Below are 12850 nucleotides of genomic sequence, written 5' to 3'. Positions count from 1 at the left end.
ATAAACCTTTTAAAAAGTTATGAGATAGTCAAGGACTATCTAGACAACTAGGTCTGTGGTTACTATTTCTTAAATAGTATTTCATAATTGCTGTACTGGTCTGTAACTCATTAATATGTGGGAGTAGATCACATTCCCCTTGGAAAAAAAAACAACAATGCAATTAGATGTGTTACACTGGAAACAAAGTTCTTTAAAGAACAAATACAGAAATGTTTTGAAAAAATATGCTGTTTTCTTTTGTTCCTGTTTTGCTGCGTGGTCACACGTGGTTCACAGTGGAGAGCAAAGCTTCATCATCTAGTCATAGTCCCAGAATCACTACAGAGAGGTCTAGAGGGGATCTCAAATCAGTTTCTAGCCTGGTTTCCTCGCTAGCCCAGAGCAGAGCCATGTACCTCCTCTGTCGTCCACTCTATTCTCAAAGGCCCCCAAGTGGCAGCGACTCGATCTCAGTGTTAGTCTCTGCAGGGGCGTCAGTCTCTGCAGAGAAGAGGAAAGGGAGGAAGATGGGGTTCACGCGCCTTGCCACAGAGCAGCGCTCCTCCCTGCGCCTCTGCAACCTCCAGATGATGCTCAAGGCAAGCAGATGCAAGGCCTCCGGCTCACCACACACTTCAAAGGCAGAACGTATTCCTGATGCTATCGTTCGGACAGAGCATCGTGCCTGTGCTCTTTCATGCTGCTTTGCCTTAGGACAGGTACACACGAGCCCTTAATCGCGAGGTGGAGAACAGCAGCTTTCTCCTCCCTGACGCCTGTCGCTGGCTTGGCTGGCACTTCTGGGACAGAAACCATCGACAGGATCTGTTCTCCATTCCTGTTGGTTCTTCTCTTACTCATATCCCCTTTGGCCTGAAGTTACAGGCGGTTTCTTCCCTGCAAGTTCTTTCCACAATAACGGCAGCACCCCAACATTTGATGTGAGTGCTGGCTGAAGAGGCTTCGGGCAAAGAGCCACCACTCAGCGGAGCAGCAGCAGCTCCCAGCACAGTTAAACATGGGAGCTTCAGGGTGCGCTCCAGCCATCCTGCACGGAGCAGCTCCTGCCCCGCTCCCCATCACCCCACTGTCTCCCCAGGTGCGTGGCTCTCCATTCCTACATGGCTCATGGACCAGACGAGCTGGAGCTGCAGAAGGGAGAAGGGGTCCGCGTCTTCGGGAAAGACCATGACGGCTGGCTGCGGGGCATGTCCCTTGTCACCGGGAGAGTGGGGATCTTCCCCAGCAACTATGTCGCTCCCCTCTTTAGGTCTGTTTTTTCTTACATGAAACAAAAGCATGCGGAGAGGGGAGTGGGTAACACGTAGGATTTGGGGTCTTCTTGTTCCCGCAGAGAAATCACGGCAAGGGATCCCTGCAGCACTAACACAAGCCAGGGATTCCTCGCCCGGGCAGGATGATGCCTGGCAGCGCCCACCCCCTCAAGTTCTCTGTGCACCGACTGGGCTGCACGCACCACACGGGAATTGCAGCTCCCTCCAACAGACAGGTGTCACGGCAGGGAGCAGTCATGGCAGTGTTCCCCTCACAGGGGGCACAAGGTCCAGAGGAGCGAACAGCACATTGTCAGCCTTCACCTGCTTGTTTTAAACCTGGGATGTTGACAGAGACATCAGCAGCTCCTCCCGTGACTGTTTAATTCAGTCCAGGAGCTTTGGCAGAACCTATAGGTGACACAACCGGCACACTTTGATGAGTTAGTCTGGGAGCCAGGACGAAGAGCAGCGTGTCTGTGCTCGAACTCTCTTTTATTCCTTTTGGATGACTGGTCTTTTTTTTTTTTTTTTTTTCCCCTGCCAGAAGGGAAACCATAAGCTACAAGCTCTTTTAGAGTCAAAATACTGTCTTTAGAGCAGGCATTTTAAGTACTGGACGCCATTGATCTAACTAAACAAGCATGCATTAGAAAAGGCAATAATTACAAGTATACAGCGTAGGACAGGGAAAAAAAATTGCCTGTGCCCTTAGTTCCCCTGAGAGACACTTGGGTTAAGCAGAGAAACAAAGAACAGCTTAGAAATGCGGAGCTTTGCTTCTACAAATAGGAAGTGGGGATAAGCCAGGACACCTCTCCCAGGACTGTGATTTCATTATTTGGAGCCGGGCTTCCATGTCTGGAAACACTGCGATGGTCCAGCCCCGTCTGCAGGAGTGGGGTTGGGGACAGATGGGCACAGTGAGCTCTGCTTGCAGGGGGCACCTCAGCCTCTGCCCCCCTAAAAGCCTTCCAGTGACACATCGAAAATTTCCCTTATGCTCCCCGACACTCCCACACCGTTTGGTTTCTCCCCTCCTTGCTTCTCTTTCCCTGCTTATATTTTATTCTGCCAAGTTGCACAGTTCAGACTGGAGGTCTCAGTGCTGCTTTAATCTCAGCACTGCCCCCCTGCACCCTCCCGCATCCAAGAGCGCTGGTGATTACTCTTCGTCTCTCTAGCTCATTTCTTCACCATATAGCTGATAACACTGCAGCCCCACCTCACCGATAAACAGAGCAAACCAATAATCGAGAGCACAGCCCAGTCACCCTAAATAGCCTCATAAAGTGCTCCAACCATAAGCACTGGTTTTGGAGCTGCTATTCTGTCCTCCTTCAGAAATTTCTTCATAATAAATTGATGCCTGAGTTATTTGATGAATCACTGCTTCAGTTATTAAACCATAAATCATTCCTCTACCCCGCCAAGAAAGGTAAAGAATCAGAGAAATGTTTTTTCCTTCCTTTAAGGAGTTTGCTAAAGCACTTCACATCATGGCCCACTCTCTCCAGGAATCCGGAGTGGTATTCAGCCAGTGGTGGGGAAGTCTGATGGGCTTTAGCAATTTAGTGGCTTCAGGGACTTGATGATCTCAAAGATCTTTTCCAACCTAAATGAATCTATGAAAACATGCAGGTGACCTCTCTAGGGAAGGCAGGGGAGCAGAGAACAACCCCAAGTAGCTGCTGTGCACCAGAGAGCTGCCCAGACAGCAGCAGGGAAGCAAGAGCCAGGCCAGAGCACGAATCCTGCCCGGTGCACCAGGACCCACCCGCCCCTGTGCCAAGAGGGGCTGTGCAGCGTGCCTCCACACCAAGAGGGGCAGGAGGCAGCATGTGGGGCTAAGGGCAGAGGGAGGGCTGGTGCCTGCCAGGCCCCTTTGAAATACCACAGCGTTACTGTAATGAAATCTAACCCTACTTGGGAATAATTGATGTCAGTGCAGAAAGATGAAAGCCCTCATTATAACGGAATCAGAAACCTGAACTGTATCCATAGTGTTGCCCACCAAAGTCCTGACTTCAGAGCAGTACAGGCACATTAAAACCATTGATCTCCCTGCTGGGCAAACTGCTACTTCCCTTACAAAACCCCAAGTCTAGTCTGAGCTTATTTTCTTTTCCTTTTTAAACAGGAAATCTAACCTCTCCGACTCAAAAATGCCTTCCCTGTACGCCTCGTGGACGCTGTCGACCTCCTCACTCTCCTCCCAAGGGAGCATCTCAGAAAACAGCCCCAGACAAAGCAGACCTTTGAAACCAGCGCTGCTGCCTGTGCCCATCACCTCACCCAGCAGGAGCGCGGCAGCCTCAGGACAAGCATCACTGCGGCGCGGACGCAGCAGCACGAGGAAGAGTAAGTGCTCAGGGGGGGTCTCTGGGAGAGAGAAGGCAGTCACATCCCCCCCGCACCCCCCACCCCCCAAAAAAATCATACTGGCTGCCTGCAGTTATAGCACCAGAGCCACACACACACAAAAAACCCCCACAAAAACCAAAAAACAACACACCACAACAAAACCCAAAACCAAATGCAGGTTGGCAAGAGGGCAGCTCTGCCAAGTGGTCCCCACGAGGGCTAGGCTCCTGCATCAGGCTGAGCACAATGCCAGCAGCGACCAGCCGTTCACAGGGCACTTTCAGCATCTCCCCACAGCACAAGCTGGGGTGGGCAGGCATCGTGGCTGACATGCTGGGTTTGCAGACACAGAGTGACAGCGCTGTCACCCACAGCTGAACCCCACTTGTGAAACGGGCCCTTGAGAAAGGTCTTTCCAAGGGGTCTCGTTACAGCCAGGCTGCAATGCCAAGGCCAGGCAGCATTATCCTGCCACCAAGCAAGGGGCTGTATGCAAAGGAGAACAGAATTTTCTAGGTTGAGCACAGCAAAGCATGCCCTGACCTCTGTGGATTAATCCTCCAGGCTGGCAGCGGCGGGGGGAAATGCCTGGGTGGGTCAGTGCCCCACAAAGGGCTCACCTGCACCAACCAGCACCACGCTGGAACGTGGCACGGCTCCCTTCTGCAGAGCGGCTGATGACCATGTCCTCAAAAGGCATGGGAATGTGGCTCAAAATGCACTGGTTAACCAAAACCATTTAAAGAATAGAGTAAGGGAGGCCATTAGATGTAAAAGCAACCTCGTGTGGCAAACAAAGAAAATTAAATACAAACTCCAGCAAGGTAACCATGAACTGTACCAAGACAATATTATCAGTCCTTCAAGAGGCTTCTGCAGTGATCTTGGAAAATGTAAATCAGCAAATCCAACCTTTGAAATCCACAACACCCAGCAACAGGATACTAAACCACTGAAACATCAATACACAAATATGGGGAGAAATAATCCCTAATTATACACACAGCCTTGGGCCCCTAAATTAGCTTTTTTTTTTTTGCTCTGGAGAGAGGTTTTGGAATTGTCACAGATGGCTCTTTGAGACCTCCAACTCCATGCTCAGAAGCAATTTTAAAAAAGGTTAATTTAGAGTATTATTAGGAATTATTAAGAAAGTAACTCACAACAAGAGAGCAAAACAGCCATGCCATTGGGGGAGTTGCAGTGAACTCATATCCTGAACACTTCACGTATTTCTGGTAACTCAGAATATGGTAAAATCAGGAAAAGTATGCAGGAGGATGATCAAGAGAATAGAGCAACTTCTATTTCAGGAGAAAAAAGTTTCAACTTGGAAATATATGAGATGCATAAAATCATGAATAGCCTGAAGGTGAGAAAAGATACTTCACAAGAAAAAAAAAAAAAAAAAAGCAGCAGGAGTTACCCAGTGAAATTGTGAAGTAAAAAGCCTTGATGCAGCAGGGAGCTAGAGGCAAACTCCCTCTGTATCAGCTCTATTTTTCTTCTCCTTCATAAAGATCAAAAATGTGCTTCTCATTCGCACATGCCCAGGGCTGTAGGAAACACCCCTCCCAAGGATGGGGGACTGGCAGAGGGAACCTTGGTGATCCCCTCCCACACGGCTGGCGGGGACCCCAGGCTCCCACACCACTGGTTTTCCCCAGCTGTGGTTATTTTGGTAATTCTAGTGTTTTACACTTGGCAAAGTAAAACTCTTTGCGAAGGTTTGTGCAGAGCTCAGTTGGTTAAATTCTTTCCAACAAGGCTGTCAAGGTTTATCTTCAGCCCATCCACGCTGTTCTGGAATACATTTCCAAGCGTATTTGGGCAACTAAATGGCACATTGTCCAATGCTCACAGGCAGAGCTGCTACTGGAGGCAGGCACATTTGCAAGGGCCACTGTCAGTGGTTTTAGGCTCGCAATTGGATTTATCTTAAGAGTTGTTTTACGGTAAAGGGCTCGGTTCCCTGTGGTGGCTGTTTAAAAGAAAAAAAAAAAAAATCAATCTTGTGAACAGCAAGTAACTGCAGAAGAAATAAAGTGCGTGACTTCCTGTGCTGCAGAGAGGAAAGCAGCTATGGGATGGAGCAGCCAAACAGGAACAAACGGCACAGGATGATGAGGGCTGGCAGCAGGGCTCCAGGGCAGGGCTGGACATTCAGCAAAGAAACCGTGGAGACCCTGTCACAGGAGGTGATCCCCAGGGAATGCTCCTGCTCAGGGGGCTGGCTTCTGCTCCCTAGCAGCATGTGCTGGTGGCAGATGTCCTGCATCACCCAACACTGCCTCCCCCTTCATCCCTTCCCAGTGGGGCCACGTCTGGTCCTACCTGCTTATCGCAGTGCTTCCCCCCACACAGCCCATGGAGCAGCGCTGCCACGTCCCCTCGGCTCAGGAGCTGGGCAGGAAAACCCAGCCCTGTCATGCTGAGGCTGTGCAACCCAATGTTTGAGGTTAGTGCATTCCAGCGATTGCACCAGGAGGATTTGTGGTCCAGGAGAAGGCAGGGCAAGCTCTCAGAAACTAGACCGGTCCTATCCAAGATAGAAGAATTTCTGTGGCCATGAGTTATTATGTAAATACAGGAGGATTGAGGGTTTTGGTATGTTGGCTTTGCCAGTGTCCAGTGGCGCGGCTGCCTGCCAAGGAGAGGCTATGGAGGCAGACAGCATTGCTGCACCCCAGTCCCGGCACATGGGGGCAGGTGCCTGGCAGTCCCCGGGAGCTACGAGCCCACAGCATCTCTGTGAGTGGGGCTCTTAGTGCGGGGTTGTGACCACTGCTCGCGTCTGCCTCTTTGCTTTGTCTGTGCCATTCTGGATTCCTGCTGACTTAACTTCTTTTCATATGGTTCTTGGTGCCCAGATGGATCCCTGCAGAGGCCGGGGCAGGCAGGGACCCCCGTGCAGGTTGCCGGCTCCCTCAGGCGTCCTCCCACAGCTGTGGCGAGACCTCAGCAGTTTCAGCTTTATCAGCACATCAGCCCCCAGCCGCACAGCATCCCTCCTGGAGCTGGCATGGCCGAGGCAGGAACGAGGCCAAACTTCTCCCACGATGCTTCACCGGCACTTGCGGTCAGAGGAGGGGAAAGCCGAACCCCCTCTGTGTGCAGCTCAGTGATCCTGGATGCCAAAGACCCTCCAGCAAAGAGCGAGGCAGCTCCGAAGCCACCTGCATCAGCCCCACCATCCATCCTGGTGAAACCAGACACCTCCCGCAACAGCGCCGAAAAGGTAAGGTCAGTGGCCACCTGCTGCTCCGAGGGGTCCCTGGGCCCTTGGGGACCAGCATTCGGGATCAGACCAATACTGACCACAGCCAAATCCCTTCAGGGCTTCACTCCTTTCTCACCAGGTTTTCTTCTGATAGAAATCACTGGGATAGGTGCCTGCCTTAGACTTTTGTGTTAGTGGCACTGCTGTTCAGATTGAGCCCCTTAGAAAGGCAAGATGCTACAGCAGGGTCTCCTTCCACTGGGGTAATCCAATGTTAAGTTACAATCAAATCTTGTGACTTTTCTCAGGTCTTAAATTGGGCAAGACTCCCACTGAAGTCCCTGGGAGTTTGGGAGCAGGTGAGCAAACACCACAGACCTGGGCATTAGACCTTATTTCAGGCTGGTCTCTACAGAGCTCTCCCCATCTCCCTCGCGTCACTTTGGCTGAGCCATTTGGAATGGAAATTTCTTTCCCCTCTGACAGCCGGAGTGAAATTTCATAAAGATATAATCATCCTGCAAATTGCCCTAGTAACAGCTTTCCCTTCCCATGGCACCCAAAGAGTAAATCGCTCCACAAGCCCCCAAAAGCCCAACTGACCTCAGAGCTCCCAGGAGGAGCATCATCAGCTGGAGAGAAACGCAGGCTCTCCTGGAGGGGCACAGGAGGGGCCCACCCCCACACCCTCCCTCCTCATGTCATACTGCCACCTGCTCTGCCCCTCCCTGCTCTCCTGCTGCCTCGGGGGATGGCTCTCTGGGCCAGCTCTCCCAGGTCTCTGATAGCCATGGCACTGCTGCACCACACTGGGCGTCCCCACACCCTCTGCCCCCGGCAAGGAGCCAGACACGCCCTCAGCTCATCCTCCCGGGTCTCCAGAGCAGATCACAGCGAGGAGGGTGGGTGGCTGCTTTTCCCACCATGACTCTGGTCCCCTTCTTGTTGCAGCAAGTGAAGACGGTGCGGTTCCAGAACCACAGCCCCCCGCCGCCCAAGCGGCACAGCCTGCAGCCTTCCCCGAGCCTGCCGCGCAGCAGGATGGAGCCGGCGGCCGCAGCAGAGGCTCTCCTGCCAGAGGCCAGCCTGCCCGGCCCTGAGCTGGCAGTGCTCTACTCGCCCAGGACCAGCTCCAGCCCCCTGCACCAGCGGCGAGCACTGCACCCGAAGGCACTGTCGCTGGACCTCTCCGGGCAGCTGACCTTCCCTGTCAAGAAGAACTACAGCAGCATTTCTGCAAACTGACAGGGTAACTCCTCCGCTTGCTTTCCTTCATGCACCTGCTCCGCTCCGCTCCTCCCTCCTGTGAGGGGCGAGGGCCCCGGACCCCGCACCAGCATTCCCCATGTCCCCACGCCTCCACACCGCCAGCATCCTCAGCACCTGCAAGTCTGAGGCTTGCAGAGAACTGGGGGAGCTCCCGAGAGAGCAGGACGGGACAGGACAGCATCCATCCCTGCACTGGAGAGTCCTGTCCCAGCCCCTGCCGTGCTGAGCGTGGCTGGAGGAGCCCCCCTCCCCCAGGGCTGCTGTGAGCACCAGGGAGATGTGAAGGAGGGTTGTGGCATCCACCAAAGGGACGTTCTTTGGTGTCATATAAGGCTGCCTGTAAGGTGCTGGAGGAGGAGTGGGAAGAGGAAGAAAGCGTGCAGGTATCAGAAATAGTTAAAGCTTGTTTTGATCTCCACACTGCTGCAGGAAAGCCTACAGAGATCAAAACACTGGTTCATTACCTTCCTGCTTCTGCAGGATAAAGAAACCATAAATCAAAATCAGTCAGTTCCTAGCTGACGATTTGTGTTGCCTTTTGAGGGGAGGAGGGGGTCGCTCAGATTTTTTGTTAGGTTTGTTGCTTGCTTGCTTTTCTGTTTGGTTTTAGTCCAGGAGTTTTAACACAGAATACAATTTAAAAGGTGATCTGGAGAGGAAAGAGACAATGGAAAGGGAGGTGCCATTACCGCAGTCACTTAGACTCTGTAGACAGGGGTATTGAATCTTGCTTCTCCTCATTGCTTGGTTTCCCCTAGTTACCTGCCAGCTACCTCCTAGCAGTCCATGAGCTCACTCCAACTTCTTCCCACCAACCACCCATTCAGATACTGCTTTTGTAAATATCCTAAGTGGAATTCATGGGCTTAAGTCTACATTACGATGCATGAAAACATAAAAGAAAGCAGAATTCAGCAATTACTGTGCCACAGGCCACCCCTCTGTCACAGCACACCAGCTCCAGGTTTCAGCTGACCCCGTTTCAAGCATCTTTCTGTGAATCCATGGAAGGCAGGCAGAGTCAGAGCACTGTGTCCAGCTTGCCAGCTGGAACCTCTCTCCAGCAAACCCGTGCATGACAGCTTTTGTTTTTATTGTTGGTTTATAGACCAGCAATTCTCACCCTAGCTACAGCCACCAACTGCTAGATCTCCTAATAGCAGTAACTGTGCTTCATCCAAAACTGCTGTAAAATCACATCTTTGGTTAATTGCACACAAAACCCATGAAATTAACTCCACGGTCAACAAAAACTCTCTGCAGCACTAGCACAGCTTCAGAGAAGGAAGTTTTCTTCTGGAACTAAGAAAAGGAAACTGATAAAGTAATTTAGTAGTCTACAGCCCCTGCTCTTTTACTCTTTCAGACTTTTTCTGTTTGTGGAACAGGAAGCCGGCATCTGCCTACAGGGATTTTCAGTAGCGCAGAAGCCATCAGTGGCACAGATAAGTTCTTCACCTTGTGTTCTCTGTCACTATTTAAGCTCTGCAGAAAAATCCTGACAAACTGAAAATATGCGGTTTGCCCAGGTATAAAAGGTGGTTGTGAGCTGCAAATCAGAGCATGAATATGACTCTCAGCAATGCCACCTCAAAAGCAGTTGAGCATCTCAGAGAAGACATGCCAGTTCTTTGCTGAAGACTCCTCTCATCCCTTTAAAACTAAACCAGAAAACCTCAAAAGCTGACTGTATAACCAAGAACATATCCACTTCTCCCAAGCACATTCAGAAATAAATAGAATTGCATTAAGTGTGTCCAGGACCAGCTTGGGAAGTAATTCATAGTGTTGGTTTGGAGGGGCTGCCTGCTCACGCCTGGCTCCAGATGCGCTCACTCGCTGCCTGCATGCTAATGAGAGGACAGACGGCTTGTGAAGACCTGATCTGCACCCACCGACGAGCATCTAATGCATTCCAGCAGCTGACCTCCCACAGGACTCACAAAAGACAGTGACATGGGTGGCTGGAGCTACACGAGAACTAATTATGCAGATGGAAATGCTGGCAGGCAAAGAAGGAGCAGTAGGAAAAGTGAAGCCCAGCTGAATACTTGGCAGGGATGGTGTGTGTAGGGAAGGAAAGGGAACATCCATAGTTTACTGCCCCCCAAAAGCAGTGTCCTCATCTCACGCCAACGTACCAGAGCCAAGGTCTGGCAGGACTGCCTGGGTCACTGTTTGCTGAGTGGGGTGACACGCTGGGAGCAGGCTGGGCTGTGCCCTGGGGAGGGGGACAGGCTGACCCCTGCACACGCACCGCAGCTGATGCCGATCCCCAGCTTTTATACTCTGCAGCGAGAGGCAGCCGTGAGCCCCCCAGCTCCAGCAAGCTCAGTGTCCCCAGAGAGTTGGGAACAAGGTGATGGGCCAGGGACACTGCAGCAGCTCTAATCAAAGATCTTCCCTTGTTACTGGCAATTAACCCTGCCCTGCAAGACCCCAGTGCCTCTTTCATCAGGAACTCAGAAGAAACGTTCCTCTGGGCCAGGCAGCACATCAGTAACTGCTGACACTCAGGAGGGAGCTCAGTGCAATCTGCATGCAGAGAGTCAACTGAAGATGAGGGGCAAAAAGAAAACAACAAACCGTAACTCACCAGGGGCTTCAGACAGATGTACAGTGATGTAAGTCACCTTGTAAATTTAATGTACAAGTGGGGCAGGTTTTCTCATGAGAGGCAGGCATGCGAAGCCAGGCAGCAAGGAAGAATCTGAAGTTCAGTTTGGGGCTCCAAAATGAAAGGCTCCAAGAGCAACAGACAGAAGTGACTGCAGCTCTGTTTCTCATGCCCCAGTCCTGCCACCAAAGCCCAGGTTTGAGGAAAGACAGCACCTCCCTCAGCCCAATTTATCAAGATGCACTAAGCTTCAGGGGACACCAAGAGCATCAGGAAAGGCTGAAGGTGCTCAGCACGCCTTAAGATTTCACAAGCCATATAGTCCTTCTGGGCTCACAACACACCACTTGTCAGTTCAGAATATTGCCTTCCATAAACAAAATCACCCTCTTATCCTCTCATATGAAGATAAACAGCAATAAGGTTTCACAGCACCCATGCACACAGGGAAGCCTGCAAAATTGTTCAGGCCATTACACGATACTGAAGTCTTACGACAAATAACACCAAAAAGTACCATAAATCTCTCCCGGACTTGGCCTTTAACCCACCGCATTATGCTAACAAGTGACAGTGCTGATGGGGAGGGAGAGAGCTGTGACACTCATGCACACACACGCACATCATGGGCAATGCAGAAAGGAGGCACTAACAGCCAAATTGGTGCTTTGGTAAAAGAGCAGACAGCTATTTTAGGACAGATGTCTCAAGATTCTTGCACAGGATATTTGAGTGCTTTGATGCTATGGTGATAAGTGTCCTAAATATATTAAAAATACGTAGGGAGAGAGAACTGAAAACAAGATATATTTCAAAGCAACAGCTCTAATAAGCATCTTATTCCCATAGACATACCTGCCCACTGGTCTCATACTGCAGCCCACTGAGCAGAATCGCTAAGTCCTCCTCACCTTCTCCACTCCTCCCCTGGAAATACCTAAGAGGAAGCATCTGGACTGTGTTATTTCACCAAGGAACATCCCAAGGAACAGGGGCTAGTACTCAAAGAGTTTTTTCTTCAAAAAGCCCAGGCTAAAGCAGACTCTCCTGGAACCAACCTGGAGCTTTGTCGTGAGCCCCGAGCGAGGCAGTGTCCAACAAGTGGCCCTTGTCTAAATGGAGAAGCCGATCATGCTGGGGAAGACATCAACCAGGCCTGGCGCGGAGCAATTCTCTGAGTGCACCAGACTAAAAACATCTGTTCTGGAACAAATACTCTGACCACCTTTACACTGCAGACAGAACCACCACGCTGGGTTCTGGGAGCGTGATCAAACATTGATTTTTTTGTTTCACCTCTGGGCTGCTGACCTGAAGCACATGGCATCTTCCATGAGGATCTGCTCCAAACCGCTGTCCCTCTCTGGCTGCTGTCATCCAAGTTTTATTTTTGTTAGTTGGGTAGCAACTGAAAAAGAGGCATCACATATTGGCAGGAGGGTGGTAGCTTCACATGGAGGTGGGTGAGCTCTTCAACGGTTTCTGTTCTTTTTTGATATATATATATAACTTAACTTCCCTCCTGTCTTCCCACCCTCCTGACACTCTTCAGCCTATTTCCCCAGTGAAGAGAGGTTAGACATCAGCACTGGGACCCTCTTTTGTCATTCCCAAGTTGGCCAAGAGGGCCCACGGGCAAAGGCCACCCCCTTCCCCCCCACAGGGATGTCTCCCCTCTGCACACTCAGTGGTCCAGAGAGGCTGCTCTGAGCCCTGGTCCTGCTAAACCACCATGTGTGCTGTCTTCTGTTTTACCACAAACCAGTGTGTGAAGCACACAGTGCAAAGAAAACATTAGGAAAGGCAAAATACAATTGCAGTTGTACTGCAGCGTAATGTATTTCTGTAATGAAAATACATTGTTCTCTGCCTACACAGCTGAAGGTGTGGGCAGGCTGATGCAGGCTCTGGCCACCTGGAGCATCGCCCTTGTCAGCAGAGCGCGGGAAAGCAGCTCTACAAAAGTGCATAAAGCAGCAGACAAGGACAGAGGGACCATTAAAAAACCTCTTGCAAGTTCTTGAATTAGCCTTATTTTCTATCTGCTCGTTTCTTATCATTAGTTAATGAATTGGAGCCCGAATCAGATCATTCATCAGCTCAGTTTTAATTGTCTGCCTAGCC

General features: G+C 50.9%; 1 protein-coding gene across 1 annotated transcript in view; it reads left to right on the top strand.

The window, feature by feature from the left end:
• Window positions 1-11575, top strand: part of SH3RF2 (SH3 domain containing ring finger 2) — a 44932-nt gene extending 33357 nt beyond the window's left edge. Inside the window, exons 5-8 of the mRNA XM_056349828.1 lie at window positions 1082-1252; window positions 3397-3617; window positions 6491-6858; window positions 7792-11575. Of these exons, the coding sequence (XP_056205803.1) occupies window positions 1082-1252; window positions 3397-3617; window positions 6491-6858; window positions 7792-8085 (1054 nt within the window). The 3' untranslated portion in view covers window positions 8086-11575. The remainder of the gene's footprint in view (window positions 1-1081; window positions 1253-3396; window positions 3618-6490; window positions 6859-7791) is intronic.
• The last annotated feature ends 1275 nt before the right edge of the window (window positions 11576-12850 follow it).

This window comes from Falco biarmicus, chromosome 8 (assembly GCF_023638135.1).
Source record: "Falco biarmicus isolate bFalBia1 chromosome 8, bFalBia1.pri, whole genome shotgun sequence".
Classification (NCBI taxonomy): Eukaryota; Metazoa; Chordata; class Aves; order Falconiformes; family Falconidae; genus Falco; species Falco biarmicus.
Note: the sequence above shows the minus strand (reverse complement) of the source record. Positions and strands in the feature narration are given on the sequence as shown.